This window comes from Alosa alosa, chromosome 8, assembly GCF_017589495.1.
Source record: "Alosa alosa isolate M-15738 ecotype Scorff River chromosome 8, AALO_Geno_1.1, whole genome shotgun sequence".
NCBI lineage: Eukaryota > Metazoa > Chordata > Actinopteri > Clupeiformes > Clupeidae > Alosa > Alosa alosa.
The window spans coordinates 32,943,596-32,960,834 of record NC_063196.1 but is presented as its reverse complement, the minus strand read 5'-3'; the positions used below and the strand labels follow the sequence as shown (position 1 = coordinate 32,960,834).

The 17,239-nt window shown below is 46.9% G+C and overlaps 2 protein-coding genes across 2 annotated transcripts in view; both read left to right on the top strand.

Annotated features, from left to right (window-relative positions):
• Window positions 1-9,478, top strand: part of LOC125298972 (disks large-associated protein 2-like) — an 81,075-nt gene extending 71,597 nt beyond the window's left edge. The window contains 5 exon segments of the mRNA XM_048249967.1: window positions 252-337; window positions 2,304-2,689; window positions 5,029-5,120; window positions 5,680-5,832; window positions 8,130-9,478. Coding sequence (XP_048105924.1) covers window positions 252-337; window positions 2,304-2,689; window positions 5,029-5,120; window positions 5,680-5,832; window positions 8,130-8,345 — 933 coding nt within the window. The 3' untranslated portion in view covers window positions 8,346-9,478.
• A 4,767-nt stretch (window positions 9,479-14,245) lies between these two features.
• On the top strand, window positions 14,246-15,629 carry LOC125298850 (uncharacterized PE-PGRS family protein PE_PGRS24-like). Its single transcript, XM_048249719.1, has 2 exons — window positions 14,246-14,274; window positions 14,405-15,629. Exons 1-2 carry the CDS (start codon window positions 14,246-14,248, stop codon window positions 15,627-15,629), a joined length of 1,254 nt encoding a protein of 417 aa, XP_048105676.1.
• Window positions 15,630-17,239: the final 1,610 nt, after the last annotated feature.

Sequence of the window (17,239 nt, the reverse complement as noted above, 5' to 3'; positions counted from 1 at the left end):
AGGCCGTCCGAAAACAAAGTTCATAGCTGCTACCTTGATGCCTGCTACTGTGAGTGACTTATTAGACAGCTGACGACAGCGAGACAGCAGGCAGCGGCCTTCCGTTTTGGACAGACTCACTCTCTCAAAGAAGAATGCTAGTCCACAAACACCAAGTACTTTTCATTATGCGAGAATGTATTCTTGTGGGAAAACTCTTGAATTTGTGTGTGTATGTGTGTGTGTGTGTGTGTGTGTGTGTGTTATATTAGGTTGAGACAGCAACTGACTCGGAGTCAGAGAGGAGAGGGCTTCCACAATTCCACTCGGTGGGCATCCAGGTGGAGGACTTCAAACGGTAACGTCTTCCCGTACACCACACACACACACACACACACACCACACACACATATTCCTCATCAAATTACACCTCACCGATACATTAGAGTACATCCAGAAGGTAAATTATACCTCACTGATACACACTTGAATTTCCCCTTGGGGATCAATAAAGTATCTATCTATCTATCTATCTATCTATCTATCTACATTACAGTACATCACCGATACATTAGAGTACATCACCATTACAGTACCTCTACGATACAATAGAGTACATCCCCGACACATCAGAGTACATCAGAGTACATCAGAGTACATCACCGATACATTAGAGTACATCACCAATACATCGGAGTACATCAGAGTACATCACCGATACATCAGAGTACATCTCCGATACATCAGAGTACATCACCGATACATTAGAGTACATCCCCGACACATCAGAGTACATCACCGACACATCAGAGTACATCAGAGTACATCACCGATACATCAGAGTACATCTCCGATACATCAGAGTGCATCACCGATACATTAGAGTACATCCCCGACACATCAGAGTACATCACCGACACATCAGAGTACATCAGAGTACATCACCGATACATCAGAGTACATCACCGATACATTAGAGTACATCACCATTACAGTACATCACCGATACATCAGAGTACATCACCGATACATTAGAGTTCATCAGAGTACATCACCGATACATTAGAGTTCATCAGAGTACATCACCGATACATCAGAATACATCACCGATACATTAGAGTTCATCAGAGTACATCACCGATACATTAGAGTACATCACCAATACATTACAGTACATCAACGATACATCAGAGTACATCAGAGTACATCACCGATACATTAGAGTACATCACCGATACATTAGTGTACATCAGAGTACATCACCAATACATTACAGTACCTCACCGATACATCAGAGTACATCTCCGATACATCAGAGTACATCACCGATACATTAGTGTACATCACCGATACATTAGTGTACATCCCCGCCACATCAGAGTACATCAGAGTACATCACCGATACATCAGAGTACATCAACGATACATTAGAGTACATCACTGATACATTAGTGTACATCACCGATACATTAGAGTACATCACCGATACATTAGAGTACATCACCGATACATTAGAGTACATCCAGAAGGTGAATTTCAAACAGCAGGGTCTCTACTACCTTTATATTCAACATACTGTATGTTACATCAGATGACCTCACTCTACATGTCACCACATTGCATCTCGTCTCCTCATAGAGGAAGCTAAACTGTCTACCTGTGTATCCTACAGTATATCATGTTCTCTGTGCGTGTGTGTTGTCTACCTGTGTGTTCTATATCATGTTCTCTGTGCGTGTGTGTTGTCTACCTGTGTGTCCTATATCATGTTATCTCTGTGTGTGTATGTGTGTGTGTGTGTGTATTTGTGTGTGTGTGTGTGTTGTCTACCTGTGTGTTCTATATCATGTTCTCTGTGTGTGTGTGTGTGTGTGTGTGTGTGTGTGTTGTCTACCTGTGTGTTCTATATCATGTTCTCTGTGCGTGTGTGTTGTCAACCTGTGTGTTCTATATCATGTTCTCTGTGCGTGTGTGTTGTCTACCTGTGTGTCCTATATCATGTTCTCTGTGTGTGTGTGTGTTGTTGTCTACCTGTGTGTCCTATATCATGTTCTCTGTGTGTGTGTGTGTTGTTGTCTACCTGTGTGTCCTATATCATGTTCTCTGTGTGTGTGTGTGTTGTTGTCTACCTGTGTGTCCTATATCATGTTCTCTGTGTGTGTGTGTGTGTTGTCTACCTGTGTGTTCTATATCATGTTCTCTGTGCGTGTGTATTGTCTACCTGTGTCCTATATCATGTTCTGTGTGTGTGTGTGTGTGTGTATTGTCTACCTGTGTGTCCTATATCATGTTCTGTGTGTGTGTGTGTGTGTGCGTCCTCTCAGACAGGGGCGGTTCAAGCGCTCCAACAGCGTGACGACGGCGGTGCAGGCTGACCTGGAGCTGGAGGGGTTTCCCTCCATGGAGGACAAGGGCCTGCAGTTCGGCGGCTTCCACTCCGAGCCCACCACGCCCACGCAGTACGGCGCGCTACGCACCGTCCGCACCCAGGGCCTCTTCAGCTACCGCGAGGACTACCGGCCGCCCAGCCCGCAGACGCCCGCCTGGATGGCCGAGGGCCCCCCCGGGGCGGAGGGGGGCCCTCGGGCATCGCCGCTGCGGAGGGACGGCAACTGGTTCATGCAGCTGCTGGACGAGGAGAGCCGGCGGCTAGAGGACTGGTGCCGGGACATGGAGCAGGAGGCCGAGCAGCAGCAGCTGACCGAGGACAGTGAGTGTCCTGCAGCTGACAACACAGACAGCCCAGGAGGCTCCCTGGGCCCCCAACCAGGCATGGAGCACCAATACTCTCTCAGTGCACACACACACACACACATCCCTCCACACCACACACACATACACCCCTCAGCACCACACACACACACACACACACACATCCCTCCACACCACACACACATACACCCCTCACCACCACACACATACACACACACACACACACCCCCCCCCACCACAAACACACACACACACCCTCCCCCCCCACCACACACATACACACACATCCCTCCCCACCACACACACACACATACAAACCCTCCACCCCACAACACACATATATTGTACACACACACACATCCCTCCCCACCACACACACGCACATACAAACCCTCCACCCCACCACACACATATACTGTACACACACACACACACACACACACACAGACCCCACCCCCTCCCCTCCCCCCTGCCTGGGGTCTCACAGGGTCAGGGCCTACTGTGTTGTGAGAGCACTAGTCTGGGAACAACTGATTAAAGTTGTGGGATGAATTTGCGCTGAAATCCACCACAAACACACACAGCTGTTTTGCTCTATCAGATTTGCACACAATTCAACCAGAGCACCAGTCAGTATTGTGCTTTTCTGTTAAAATCAACAACACTGAAAAGCTGTGGAAGGATTATGGAAATGTGTAACATTTCACAAGTGGCCCTGAACATGCAAATCCCATTTCCCTGATTGTGCCCAAGTGTCATGAGTTGTCTGGACCTGGGATCACATTTCCTGGAGTCTCACCGAGCCAGTCGTGACTTCAACTTAAATATTTCAGCACTGGAAATCCCCTGCAAACAAATTTTAAACTGGATTTTCCTGTAAATCAGCATGCCCTGACAACATGGCCTGACAAAAGCCACATTCAGGGCTGCTGTTTAGGTTTTGATTCACCACAGCACTATGTGAGTTTCTAAAACTAGTGAGCTAGCAGCCTAAGACGCATACAGAAGCCTTGTAAACTCCACCCTTAGCCTTAATGGCACTGTTAGAAGCCTTGCAAACACCACCCTTAGCCTTAAGGGCACTGTTAGAAGCCTTGCAAACACCACCAGAAGGGGTGAATGAAACATTGCGTACGTTCCACTTTTGCTGAAATAATTCCCGAAGTGTGATGTTCAGAACTGAAAATGCAACTGTATCCGACAGAGGACAGATGTAGGTTGCTAGTGACAAAATATTAGCTTTCAGCTAGAGGTCTGCGTGGGACTGATTTTTCAGTTCAGTTTTTTTGAATGTCACGTCAGTTATGCTTAAACCCCGTTTTTTAATGCTGCCTAACATACACATGAACATGAAAGCTAAAATAAAACTGCTTCCTTTGTGACTTGGCGCTCATCTCCGTCGTTCCATCTCATTTGTCTAATCTGTTCCAATTTTCAGCTGAGAAACGGAAGTCCATTTGCGTGTCCCATGAATGTCATCTCTCTTCCTCATCTCACACATGAAGCACCCCTCCCTTCATCTCCACGCTCAGTGGTTTTCTGCTCATCAGGGCTGTGCAGGGCTTCAGAAGCTACGCTTTCATTCAAATTCCATAACAGACTTCACAACTACAATGACAAAAATAATCATGAAGTGGATTTGTCCTTCAGATTAGACAGATTACATAGTAGATTAGACAGATTACATTATGGATAGGCAGTAAAGGTTTCTTTTGTGCTTGGTGGTTGATAAGCGCATAATAAAGTCACCTTACGCCTTCTTAAAATATTCTTTGTCATACTTAGAAATCTTATTTAAAAATATAAATATTATCCTATTTGGTTGGAACCTGAGTTGAAGACTATATTGACAGATTATAGCACTATAGCACATCCACCATCCATCCCCAGTCTAGCCTATCCCCACACCTGTGCGTTCTGCATCAATGTGGTAGTCATAACACACTCATCATAACACACTCATCATAACACACTCCTGGAGCAGTGCAGTGGGAAGATGAAAGTAAAAATAGCTGAAATGACTATAAAGGATTGAACTGCTGGTGTCAGCCCTATGTTCTCACAGCCCTCCCACATTTCTAAGGTTAGAGTTAGGGTTGGAGTTGGGGTTAGGCCTGAGGTGTGGGTGGGTGTGGGGTTAGGCCTGAGGGGTGGGTGGGTTAGGGAACATAGGGCTGTGGGAACATAGGCATGCTCCCGAACTGCTAGTCATTAGAGCTCCTGATGCTAACTCATTTTCCTGATAGATATTTGTAGAAGTACTGAGGATATGTTGTGTGTGTGTGTGTGTGTGTGTGTGTGTGTGTATCTGTGTGTTTGTGTGTGTGTGTTTTTCAGTCCTAGGTAAAATCAGGAGTGCGGTGGGCAGCGCTCAGCTCCTTATGTCTCAGAAGTTCCAGCAGTTCTATTGGCTCTGTCAGCAGAACCTGGTGAGTGACTCATCTCCACTGCAGTCTGCATAGTGGTGCTAGTGCATAGTAGTGCTAGTGTAACCTGCCTTCTGTAGACTAGCAAACTCGTAATCTCTGATATGAGAGACAGGCGTGCTAGGAGACTGTTAGCATTCACAGCCTGCGTTCTGTTAACAAGCATAGTCCCTCAACGTACTCAAACTTATGATACAGCACATGTTCAGCAGGTATATCATGATCATAACTGGTTTTGTATTAAAGGTACAGTCAGCGATTGTGCAGGAAATCGTATTTGTTTGTGTTTATGTTTATATTAACACGCCAGAGACGTAGCTCACCCCTACCTTCAATATTCCTAAAGAAACTCCTCGCAGAGTTTCACTTTGGTTTGGCCCACAGGCTGCCCCCACTTTGTTTGTTTCCAATTCTCGGAGCCTGGGCTGCCTACAGAGACAGAGGCAGCTAGCGTATCGTGATAAGACGATTACACATACGTTCGCTGACTGCACCTTTAAGTGCTCTCTGTCAGTAAATCTGAGTGCGGTGCTTGATTATGGTGCAATGTCGCCCCCTTCAGGACCCCAGTGCCATGCCCAGGCCAACATCGCAGGACCTGGCGGGCTTCTGGGACCTGCTGCAACTGTCCATCGACGACGTGTCCACCAAGTTCCAGGAGCTGCAGCAGATAAGGGGCAATGAGTGGAAGCCTTTAGAGAGCCCAGAGAAGAAGGTGTGTAGCACACACAAACACACACACACACAGACACACAGACACACACACACACACACACACACACACACACACACACACACAGACACACACACACACACACACACACACACACACACAAACACACGCATACTGTACATACACCTACACACTCATACACACACACACACACACACGCACACCACACGCATACATTCACCTACACACTCACACACATACACATACACACACACACACCACATGCATACATACACCTACACACTCACACACTCATACACACACACACACACACACACCACACGCCTACATACACCTACACACTCACACACGCACCACACACATACATACGCCTACATACTCACACACATACACACACACATACATACAAATATATACACCTACACACACACACACACACATACACACACACACACACACACACACACACACACACACACACACACACACACGGATACATACACGAAAACATCCACCTACACCCGCAAACACCTACACACTTGGCATACAAACACCACCAATTGCATACACATACTCACACACAACAGAAAGACCTAAATCTGGGGTCGGATCATTGCATGACTGGCCAGAACATAACTGCATATCTGAGGAAGAACATAGCTGCATAGCGGAGGAAGAACATAGCTGCATAGCTGAGGAAGAACATAGCTGAGGAAGAACATAACATAGCTGCATAGCTGAGGTAGCCGTGGCCTACTGGTTAGCGCTTCAGACTTGTAACCGGAGGGTTGCCGGTTCGAACCCCGACCAGTAAGCACGGCTGAAGTGCCCACGGCTTACTGCCCACGGCAGTAAGCAGGGCTTGAGCAAGGCACCCAACCCCTCACTGCTCCCCAAGCGCCGCTGTTGTTGCAGGCAGCTCACTGCGCCGGGATTAGTGTGTGCTTCACCTCACTGTGTGTTCACTGTGTGCTGAGTGTGTTTCACTAATTCACGGATTGGAATAAATGCAGAGACCAAATTTCCGGGGATCAAACGGGATCAAAAGAGTATATATACTTACTTAGAACATAGCTGCATAGCTGAGGTAGTAGTGGCTGAGGAGTGTTCCCAGATTCGCAATTATTATGACCGCCACGCAGCAGATTTTTTTTCTTTTTTTTTCTTTTTTTCTTTTTCGCATGGCCAATTTTCCGTCAAGGATTCCCGGGACACTGAAAGACCGGGGTACACGAAACTTGGTGGGCATGTAGCCCCACATGGATACCTGTACACCAACTGGCCTGTAGGTGGCAGGATACAGTTTTCTGTGAATATCTCGAGAACCGTAGGGTTTAGGAAGACCACCTTTTTTTGTATGTTGATCTTAAGGGGCCATGTGAACCCATTCCATAACCACTCATTTCATGTATAGCGCCACCTAGTTAAAAATTAAAAAGCAAAGGTGTTTTAATCACAATATCTCTGGCTGACATGGTCAAAACTGCACAAAATTGAAAGTGTAGGATCATTTTGACACCCTCCGAATGCATGCCAAGTTTCGTGGACTTTCGTTCATGGGGGGCCATACAATACATTATTTTATGTGTACATTTAGTGACCGTACACCAACAGAGTTTTCTGTGAATATCTTGAGAACTGTAGGGCCTAGGATGACCAATTTTTTGCGTATGTTTTCCTCTGGGGGTCATGTTCACCCATTCCATATGCACGCATGTGCATAAACAGATACACACGCACACACATACATTCACAGTAATCATCCGTATGACACATACTCACACAGTAGACATATGTACGCATGCATGCACATGCACACACACAGGCACATACACAGGCAAACACACAAGCACATGCACGCACACACACACACACACACCCACATACACATAAACATAAACATGTACACGCACACATGCACACAATTCAAGAATTTCTCAGAATTATGAACAGGCAAGATGGGGGTGGGGTTGTATAAAATGTATTTTACATGTGAAATCTATGAACTAATCATGTTTTGGTACTTGTTGTCTAGCAGATACCAATGAGAATTGAGTGTGCATAATGCAATTCAGTGAGACAGTTAGAATCATATATGCCTTTCAGCGTGACTTATTTTTGTGGAAAAAATGTGCTGGACTTGTTATGTAACTCAATTCCTGTGTCTGTGCTCGTTTTCATTCTTTCAGAAAGCTAAATAACGGCATAGAATGTTGATATCATTATGATGTCATTAACACACCTCTCTTTCACCTCTTTTTCCCCTCCCTCTCTCTATACTTCCGTATACTTTACCATATCACATTATTTTTATGCAGGCAGGAAAATGGCCACCCCCTGTTCCACGGAGGCCCACTAGAGGCCGCGGGGCGATGATGCGGGACCGTTCCTTGGACCTCCAGGACCGGCAGCGTCAGGAAGCCCGGCGACGTCTCCTGGCGGCCAAACGGGCTGCATCCTTCCGACAGAGCTCTGTCACGGAGCGTGGCGACAGCATCGAGATCTACATCCCTGAAGCCCAGACCAGGCTCTGACACACACACACACACACACTCACACACACACACTCACACACAAACTCTCAAAGCAACACACTCACCAATCAACACTCACTTCCTGCAGCATGTGGAGAGATCAGCCAATGGTGTTTTTCTCCCCATGGCTTCATTAGTAATATTCTATTTAAAATCTTACACCTCTTTGATATCAGTCATCAAACTCATCTAGTAATCTCTGACATTAGTAATCACATGACCCGTCACATCAACCGCACGACCTCTGACATCATCAGTCATCACATGACCTTTATCTTATTATGACATCAGTCAGCACGTGGCCAGTTATGTGTCACATGACCTCCAGCATCAGTCATGAAGTGAACTATAATTCATCGAATGGTATACAACCTCCCAAGACACAACCACACGTCATCATCCTACCACATGAGTGGCTTCATTCTTTTGATATCTCGCACACCAAATAGGTCATCCTTCAGCCTTTGTCCGTCCAGGATATGGACGCAAAGTGGTGCAAAAACACTCCTCAATACGTCGGAGTGAAGACTACTGAATCATAACCTACTGAATACACCTGAGTAAACCACTGATGGTTCTCTGTGTGGGCGCAACACAGTGAACGCTGCTGAATGAATGCACACTACCGAGTGAGCGCTAGGCAACCCGCAGAGTAAAAGTGATGAACTCTCAGACGTGAAACTCTGCTGTTTTAACACCACCGAGTGTGAAATTGTAAACACTACTGAGAGAAATCCTACTGACTGTAAATGGTGCTGCTTTTTACTCTCCCGTTAAGCCCCGCCCTACACAGGCACTTCAGCCAATCACAGATGTCCATGTAGATGGGCTCCTCCCTCTAACCAGGAGGCAGGCATTGGGATTGGATTACTTTAAGCAGGCTTCTTTAATAGGAGAACAGATGTGGGGATTGGTTGTTTTTTTTAGTATAGAATTATTTAAACCTGCATACAGAGACTGCCAACAATTCAGGAGTCTCACTTTAGTCCTTTGTTACATCATGGCATTATGACATCACCAAATGCATCAACGATCGACTGAAATGGGTACAAGGATACAAGGAAGTTTATTGTCACATGCATATAGTTACTGGAAGTAAGAAATGCAGTGAAACGATGTCTGGTGTCAGCCTATTTGTGCTTTAATGGGGAGTGCAGTAGAAGAGGGGTTTAGTAGATTAAGTGGCAAGGGCTGCATAAAAAGGTGGGGGAGGATTGGGATTGGGTGGGGGGCACCAACAAGGAGCACCCAAGAGCAACAGGGGCAAGGAAAAACTCCCTTACCAAGGAAGAAACCTTGGGCAGATCCACGGCTCAAGGGGCTAACCCAACTGCCAGGGTCTTGGTGTGTGTGTTGGGGGATGACAGGGGAGATGGGATAGTGTGCTGTGTATGTGGGGGAGAGGGCAGTGTGCAATATGTGTGTTGGAGAAGCTTCCTCATGAGACAATGTGCTGTGTATTGGGGGGGGGGCAGTGTGCTGTAATGATGTGGGTGATGTCACCAGTGTTACTATGGAGATCCCCTGCTGGTTAAGTGTTAAGCTACTGGAGTATTGTCTGTTGGATAAAGCATAAGCAAAGCTCATTGTTATAGAATATATTATAAGTTAATATTTTAGTCTGGTTTCAGTTTTGAGTCGGTTGAAAATGTCATCCCCAGACGTTCATTATAAGCTCCCGAGGAATCTTCCAGCTGCTCTTTTTATCTGTCTGTGTCTCATGAGTATAAACAATCCTATAAGTCCAAATGATGGAATACTTTACAAGGCAGCCTTAACTTTCCAAAGCAAAAAAAGTATATATATAAATAAATATATATATATTATATCTATATAACTTCATGAATGTATCTCCCTTATCCCTGCAAAAAAGAAAGAAAAGACCTCAGAGCCCCCTGTGTCAGACTCCCCGTGTCATCTGAAACAGTTTAGTCCCCCCTCTGCCTTCTGTGTGCCCCCTCATGTAATCTGAAAGACCATTGTGTCCTCCATAGGAAGATCAGTGTGCCCCCCCACACACACACCCCCACCCACACACACCCCCACCTTCCCCATTGTGGGGTGCATCTGTTGAGGTTCCTTGTCCATCTTCCCTCTTCAAGATAGTGGGTGAATCCAGAGGAGTTGGGGTGACATGTAGTGAGTGTGTGTGTGTGGTGTTACCGTACCTCAGTCAGTGAAGCTTGAGCGCTGTGTATGAGTGTGTGTGGTGTCACCGTATCTCAGTCAGTGATGCTTGAACAGTGTGTGTGTGTGTGTGCGATATATATGAGACTTATGAGCATACGAGAAACATATAATTTTAGAAGCATATAAGTGATGGGGGTGTTTCTGCATAAGCGCCTATGTGAGTAACCATGTCATAGGTGGGTTACCATGTCATAGGTGGGTTACTGAATTACCATGTCATAGGTGAGTTACCACCATGTCATAGGTGGGTTACCATGTCATAGGTGGGTTACTGGGTTACCATGTCATAGGTGAGTTACCACCATGTCATAGGTGGGTTACCAGTGAGTCATGTGTTCTGTATTATGAGGGGAACAGACGACACAGCCTTCCAACCTTAGACAACTCAGCACTGAAGACATTGATGATAAATATTCACTCAGTAGTTGCTGTGAGCAGCCTGCAGGGGGTGCTGTTTGCTGCTGTTGTGGACTCTAAGCCCCATACAGCTGATCTGGCCTACCTGCACGCTGTGCGTCCGCATGGAAGTGGGGCCTCACCTAGATTAAAGTGACATGTTTACAACTTGAAGAGCCAGGGGGCATTCTGTTTCTGGGTTGACCTTAAGCAATAGTGTATCATATGATTAGATGGAACACAAGTTACCTCATGCATTGTATTGTTCGTGATCAGGACAGCTGGCCCTCAGAGTATCTGTGCAATCAATCTTTAGGGGGGAAAAGACACTTTCTCTTTCCTATGCATTACGAGGAGAGATTTACAGTTATGGATCAGTAACTGCCTACAAAGAGAGAGCGGTTGAAGTGTTGTAAGTGAGGTGTGTGTGTGTGTGTGTGTGTGTGAGAGAGTGATAGTGAGCAAGACTAAGAGATTCTGAGATTGAGTATCTGTTTTATGAAGATTCCTCCAGTTTGCTACTGAATACTGAGTGAACAGCAATTCTGGGGTTTTCAACCTTGGGGGGTCTGAGAGGCGGGGTGGTGTGTGTGTGTGTGTGTGTGTGTGTTTGGGGGGGGCAGGGACATAATGTTATGATAGAAGTAGAAAGGGACAAAAGCATGATAAATGGCATTGAATTAGTGTTTTTTTTTATGGTTTTGGATTGATATTTATAAAAGTTCTTATTGTATTAATTATATTATTTCATCATGTCATTTCTGTTACTTGGAAAAGTTTTCTTAGTGATACTTGTGTGTGTGTGTGTATGTGAGGGTGGGGGACAAGTTTAAACCACACAAAGATGTACAATTTGTCCTAAAAGGTTGAAAATCCCAGTTGGTGAGTGTGAGCAGCAGTGAAGGAGCATTCGAGAGGTGCGTGCGCTCTGTCTTCTGCAAACACAGAATGTTGTGACACACGTCAGTCATCTCATTGGGGTTTGCATACTCAGAGCAGAAATATGGTTGGTAAGAGCAACACACATAAAAGAAGAAACCAGGACGGGCATCTAGCAGTATGACTACACTGTAAGAATATTGTTTCAAAAGGACAATGACTGTGAATATGGGTGGGTACGTTCTCACCAAAGCCTCTACATAATATTCTCCATTAAGCAATCGGCATTGCAGTTACAGAGTAACCCCATCTGCCCTATGGCACAGTATCCATACCCGGCTATCGTGGGATTTCTTTTGATTATGTTACAGACTTACAAATTCAATTCTATCCTCCCATTGATAAAAGCAGTTCTATCTCCAAAATAGCTAACAAAACAATCCAGGTTTAAAGATGGATTATACATGAATTCTGAACTGTTACATTTCAGCAGAGGATTCACTGACTTTCTATGCCATTTGTGGCAGACAGAGATTACCAGGGAACCATAGTGACAGAATGCTCCTTTACTTTTCACACCAGAGGCTGTCACTGCCAACAGGGCTCATACGAAACAATGTCACTCCTGCATTATTATTATTATTATTATTATTATTATTATTATTATTATTATTGGTGATGCTATTGTTATTGATGTTGCTCTTTTTCCCCTGCTCATGCACTGATCTTTTGAAGTATCCCATAACACTCCCCACGCCCCTTTTCACTTTATGGCCCAGGAGATGTAAAGATGAGAGATACCTGTTCCTTTACTCACGAGGGTACTAGGGCTATTTTCCACAGCATCTTTTTGTAAGGTCATTCTCTTTGAGGTGCCGAAGGGCCGAGGTGCATGCTGGCCTGTACTGGCAGAACAGGAGGACTTCAGCAGAATGGTGAATGGATACACGGACTGTTCCGGAACATTGGACTGGTGAAAGGATACATGGATTGTTCCGGAAGATTAGGGGAACACCTCAACAGCACACAGGGAAAGTGACCAATAAAAGAAATTCAGCGCGCATCAATACCATGGACGACGAAGAAGAGAGGGATGGAGAAAAGGAAGAGAGAGAGAAGGCCATTCTTTTGGTTGAGTTATGAATACATTCTAATAAAAGATAATTTTCATGTTTCATTTGCAGACTGACATTCTGTGTGCTTGTTTTCTTTGAGATGGAGGACAAGTAAATGAAATCATAAATATGAACTCAGAGGAAAACACCCACCCCACTACCATGACACAGTCCTTAACCCAGCAGAGAAGAGCCCTACAGTATAACAGCCTAAAGAATCCCAGAGGACAGGGCATAGCCTCTAGTGCAACATAGCACTGCTGCACAAACCCACAGCATTCAACTGCCCTGACGCACAGCACAGCATTAAACTGCTGTACAAACCCACAGCATTAAACTGCCCTGACGCACAGCACAGCATTCAACTGCTGCACAAACCCACAGCATTAAACTGCTCTGATGCACATATGCACAGCATTAAACTGCCCTGATGCATTAAACTGCCCTGATGCACATATGCACAGCATTAAACTGCCCTGATGCACATACTGTATGCACAGCATTAAACTGCCCTGATGCACATACTGTATACACAGCATTTAACTGTCCTGATGCACATACTGTATACACAGCATTAAACTGCCCCGAGGCACCTATGCACATTTAACTGCCCTGGCCGCGCCTACGGTATGCACAGCATTAAACTGCCCTGATGCACATATGCACAGCATTAAACTGCCCTGATGCACATATGCACAGCATTAAACGGCCCTGATGCACATACTGTATACACAGCATTAAACTGCCGTAAGGCACATACGCAGCATTTAACTGGCGTAAGGCACATACTGTATGCACAGCATTAAACTGCCGTAACAGAGTCCAGAGGCATAACGGAGCCCAACAGCGTGAGAAAGCAGAACTACACCACAGCATTGTACAACCTCATAGCATGACACAATTTGAATTTCCCCACAGGGATCAAAAAAGTATCTATCTATCTATCTATCTATCTATCTATCTATCTGTCTATCTATCTGTCTATCTATCTATCTATCTATCTAGCCCTGGAGCAAAGCAGAACCCTGTAGCCCAACACAAAATCATAGCATAAAACAACCCTAAGGCTTGCAGAACACAACCCCTAAAACACGAATACAGTGGAATATTGGAAAATTACTAGCTCAAGAGCAATTACAACTTACAACAATTACAATTACAACACAACCCTGAAACATATTAGAACACCACAGGGCTAAAGCAGAACCCAACCCCTGAACCCCCCACACACACACACACCGCAGGACCCTTAAGGAAAACACATTTTCATTTATTTGCACACATAGAGTCGACTTACATTTTTATAAGGTAATTTTGAGTATGTTTCAGTACGAGTACATTCACAGTAGGTGAGAGTAGGAAAAGTTCCAAAACCGTATCCAGTTTGAAACACATTTGAGGAAGATGAACTGAAAGAGTGACTACCACTGATAACACAAGAGTGGTATTCACGGGCCACTGCGGCACTACGGGGCACAGGAGGGGTATTCCACGGGCCACCGCGCGGGGCGGGGGCACAGGAGGGGTATTCACGGGCCACCGCGGCACCAGGGCACAGGAGTGGTATTCACGGGCCACTGCGGCACTACGGGGCACAGGAGTGGTATTCACGGGCCACTGCGGCACTACGGGGCACAGGAGGGGTATTCACGGGCCACTGCGGCACTTACGGGCACAGGGGGTATTCACGGGCCACTGCGGCACCACGGGCACAGGAGGGGTATTCACGGGCCACCGCGGCACCACGGGCACAGGAGTGGTATTCACGGGCCACTGCGGCACTACGGGGCACAGGAGGGGTATTCACGGGCCACCGCGCACTACGGGCACAGGAGGGGTATTCACGGGCCACCGCGGCACCACGGGCACAGGAGTGGTATTCACGGGCCACCGCGCACTACGGGCACAGGAGGGGTATTCACGGGCCACTGCGGCACCACGGGCACAGGAGGGGTATTCACGGGCCACCGCGCACTACGGGCACAGGAGGGGTATTCACGGGCCACCGCGCACTACGGGCACAGGAGGGGTATTCACGGGCCACTGCGGCACCACGGGCACAGGAGTGGTATTCACGGGCCACCGCGGCACCACGGGCACAGGAGTGGTATTCACGGGCCACCGCGCACTACGGGCACAGGAGGGGTATTCACGGGCCACCGCGCACTACGGGCACAGGAGGGGTATTCACGGGCCACCGCGCACTACGGGCACAGGAGGGGTATTCACGGGCCACCGCGCACTACGGGCACAGGAGGGGTATTCACGGGCCACCGCGCACTACGGGCACAGGAGGGGTATTCACGGGCCACCGCGCACTACGGGCACAGGAGGGGTATTCACGGGCCACTGCGGCACCACGGGCACAGGAGGGGTATTCACGGGCCACCGCGCACTACGGGCACAGGAGGGGTATTCACGGGCCACTGCGGCACCACGGGCACAGGAGTGGTATTCACGGGCCACTGCGGCACCACGGGCACAGGAGGGGTATTCACGGGCCACTGCGGCACCACGGGCACAGGAGGGGTATTCACGGGCCACTGCGGCACCACGGGCACAGGAGGGGTATTCACGGGCCACCGCGCACTACGGGCACAGGAGGGGTATTCACGGGCCACCGCGCACTACGGGCACAGGAGGGGTATTCACGGGCCACTGCGGCACCACGGGCACAGGTTTTCATGTTTCATTTGCAGACTGACATTCTGTGTGCTTGTTTTCTTTGAGATGGAGGACAAGTAAATTAAATCATAAATATGAACTCAGAGGAAAACACCCACCCCACTACCATGACACAGTCCTTAACCCAGCAGAGAAGAGCCCTACAGTATAACAGCCTAAAGAATCCCAGAGGACAGGGCATAGCCTCTAGTGCCACATAGCACTGCTGCACAAACCCACAGCATTCAACTGCCCTGACGCACAGCACAGCATTAAACTGCTGTACAAACCCACAGCATTAAACTGCTCTGATGCACAGCACAGCATTAAACTGCCCTGATGCACAGCACAGCATTAAACTGCTGCACAAACCCACAGCATTAAACTGCTGTACAAACCCACAGCATTAAACTGCTACACAAACTCACAGCATTAAACTGATGCACAAACCCACAGCATTAAACTGCTGCACAAACTCACAGCATTACACTGCCCTGACGCCCAGCACAGCATTAAACTGCCCTGATGCACAGCACACCATTCAACTGCTGTACAAACCCACAGTATTAAACTGCTCTGATGCACAGCACAGCATTCAACTGCTGTACAAACCCACAGCATTAAACTGCCCTGACGCACAGCACAGCATTCAACTGCTGTACAAACCCACAGCATTAAACTGCCCTGACGCACAGCACAGCATTCAACTGCTGCACAAACCCACAGCATTAAACTGCTGTACAAACCCACAGCATTAAACTGCTACACAAACTCACAGCATTAAACTGCTGCACAAACCCACAGCATTAAACTGCTGCACAAACTCACAGCATTACACTGCCCTGAAGCCCAGCACAGCATTAAACTGCCCTGATGCACAGCACAGCATTCAACTGCTGTACAAACCCACAGCATTAAACTGCTCTGATGCACAGCACAGCATTCAACTGCTGTACAAACCCACAGCATTAAACTGCCCTGACGCACAGCACAGCATTCAACTGCTGCACAAACCCACAGCATTAAACTGCTCTGATGCACATATGCACAGCATTAAACTGCCCTGATGCATTAAACTGCCCTGATGCACATATGCACAGCATTAAACTGCCCTGATGCACATACTGTATGCACAGCATTAAACTGCCCTGATGCACATACTGTATACACAGCATTTAACTGTCCTGATGCACATACTGTATACACAGCATTAAACTGCCCCGAGGCACCTATGCACATTTAACTGCCCTGACGCACCTACAGTATGCACAGCATTAAACTGCCCTGATGCACATATGCACAGCATTAAACTGCCCTGATGCACATATGCACAGCATTAAACGGCCCTGATGCACATACTGTATACACAGCATTAAACTGCCGTAAGGCACATACGCAGCATTTAACTGGCGTAAGGCACATACTGTATGCACAGCATTAAACTGCCGTAACAGAGTCCAGAGGCATAACGGAGCCCAACAGCGTGAGAAAGCAGAACTACACCACAGCATTGTACAACCTCATAGCATGACACAATTTGAATTTCCCCACAGGGATCAAAAAAGTATCTATCTATCTATCTATCTATCTATCTATCTATCTATCTATCTGTCTATCTATCTGTCTATCTATCTATCTATCTATCTAGCC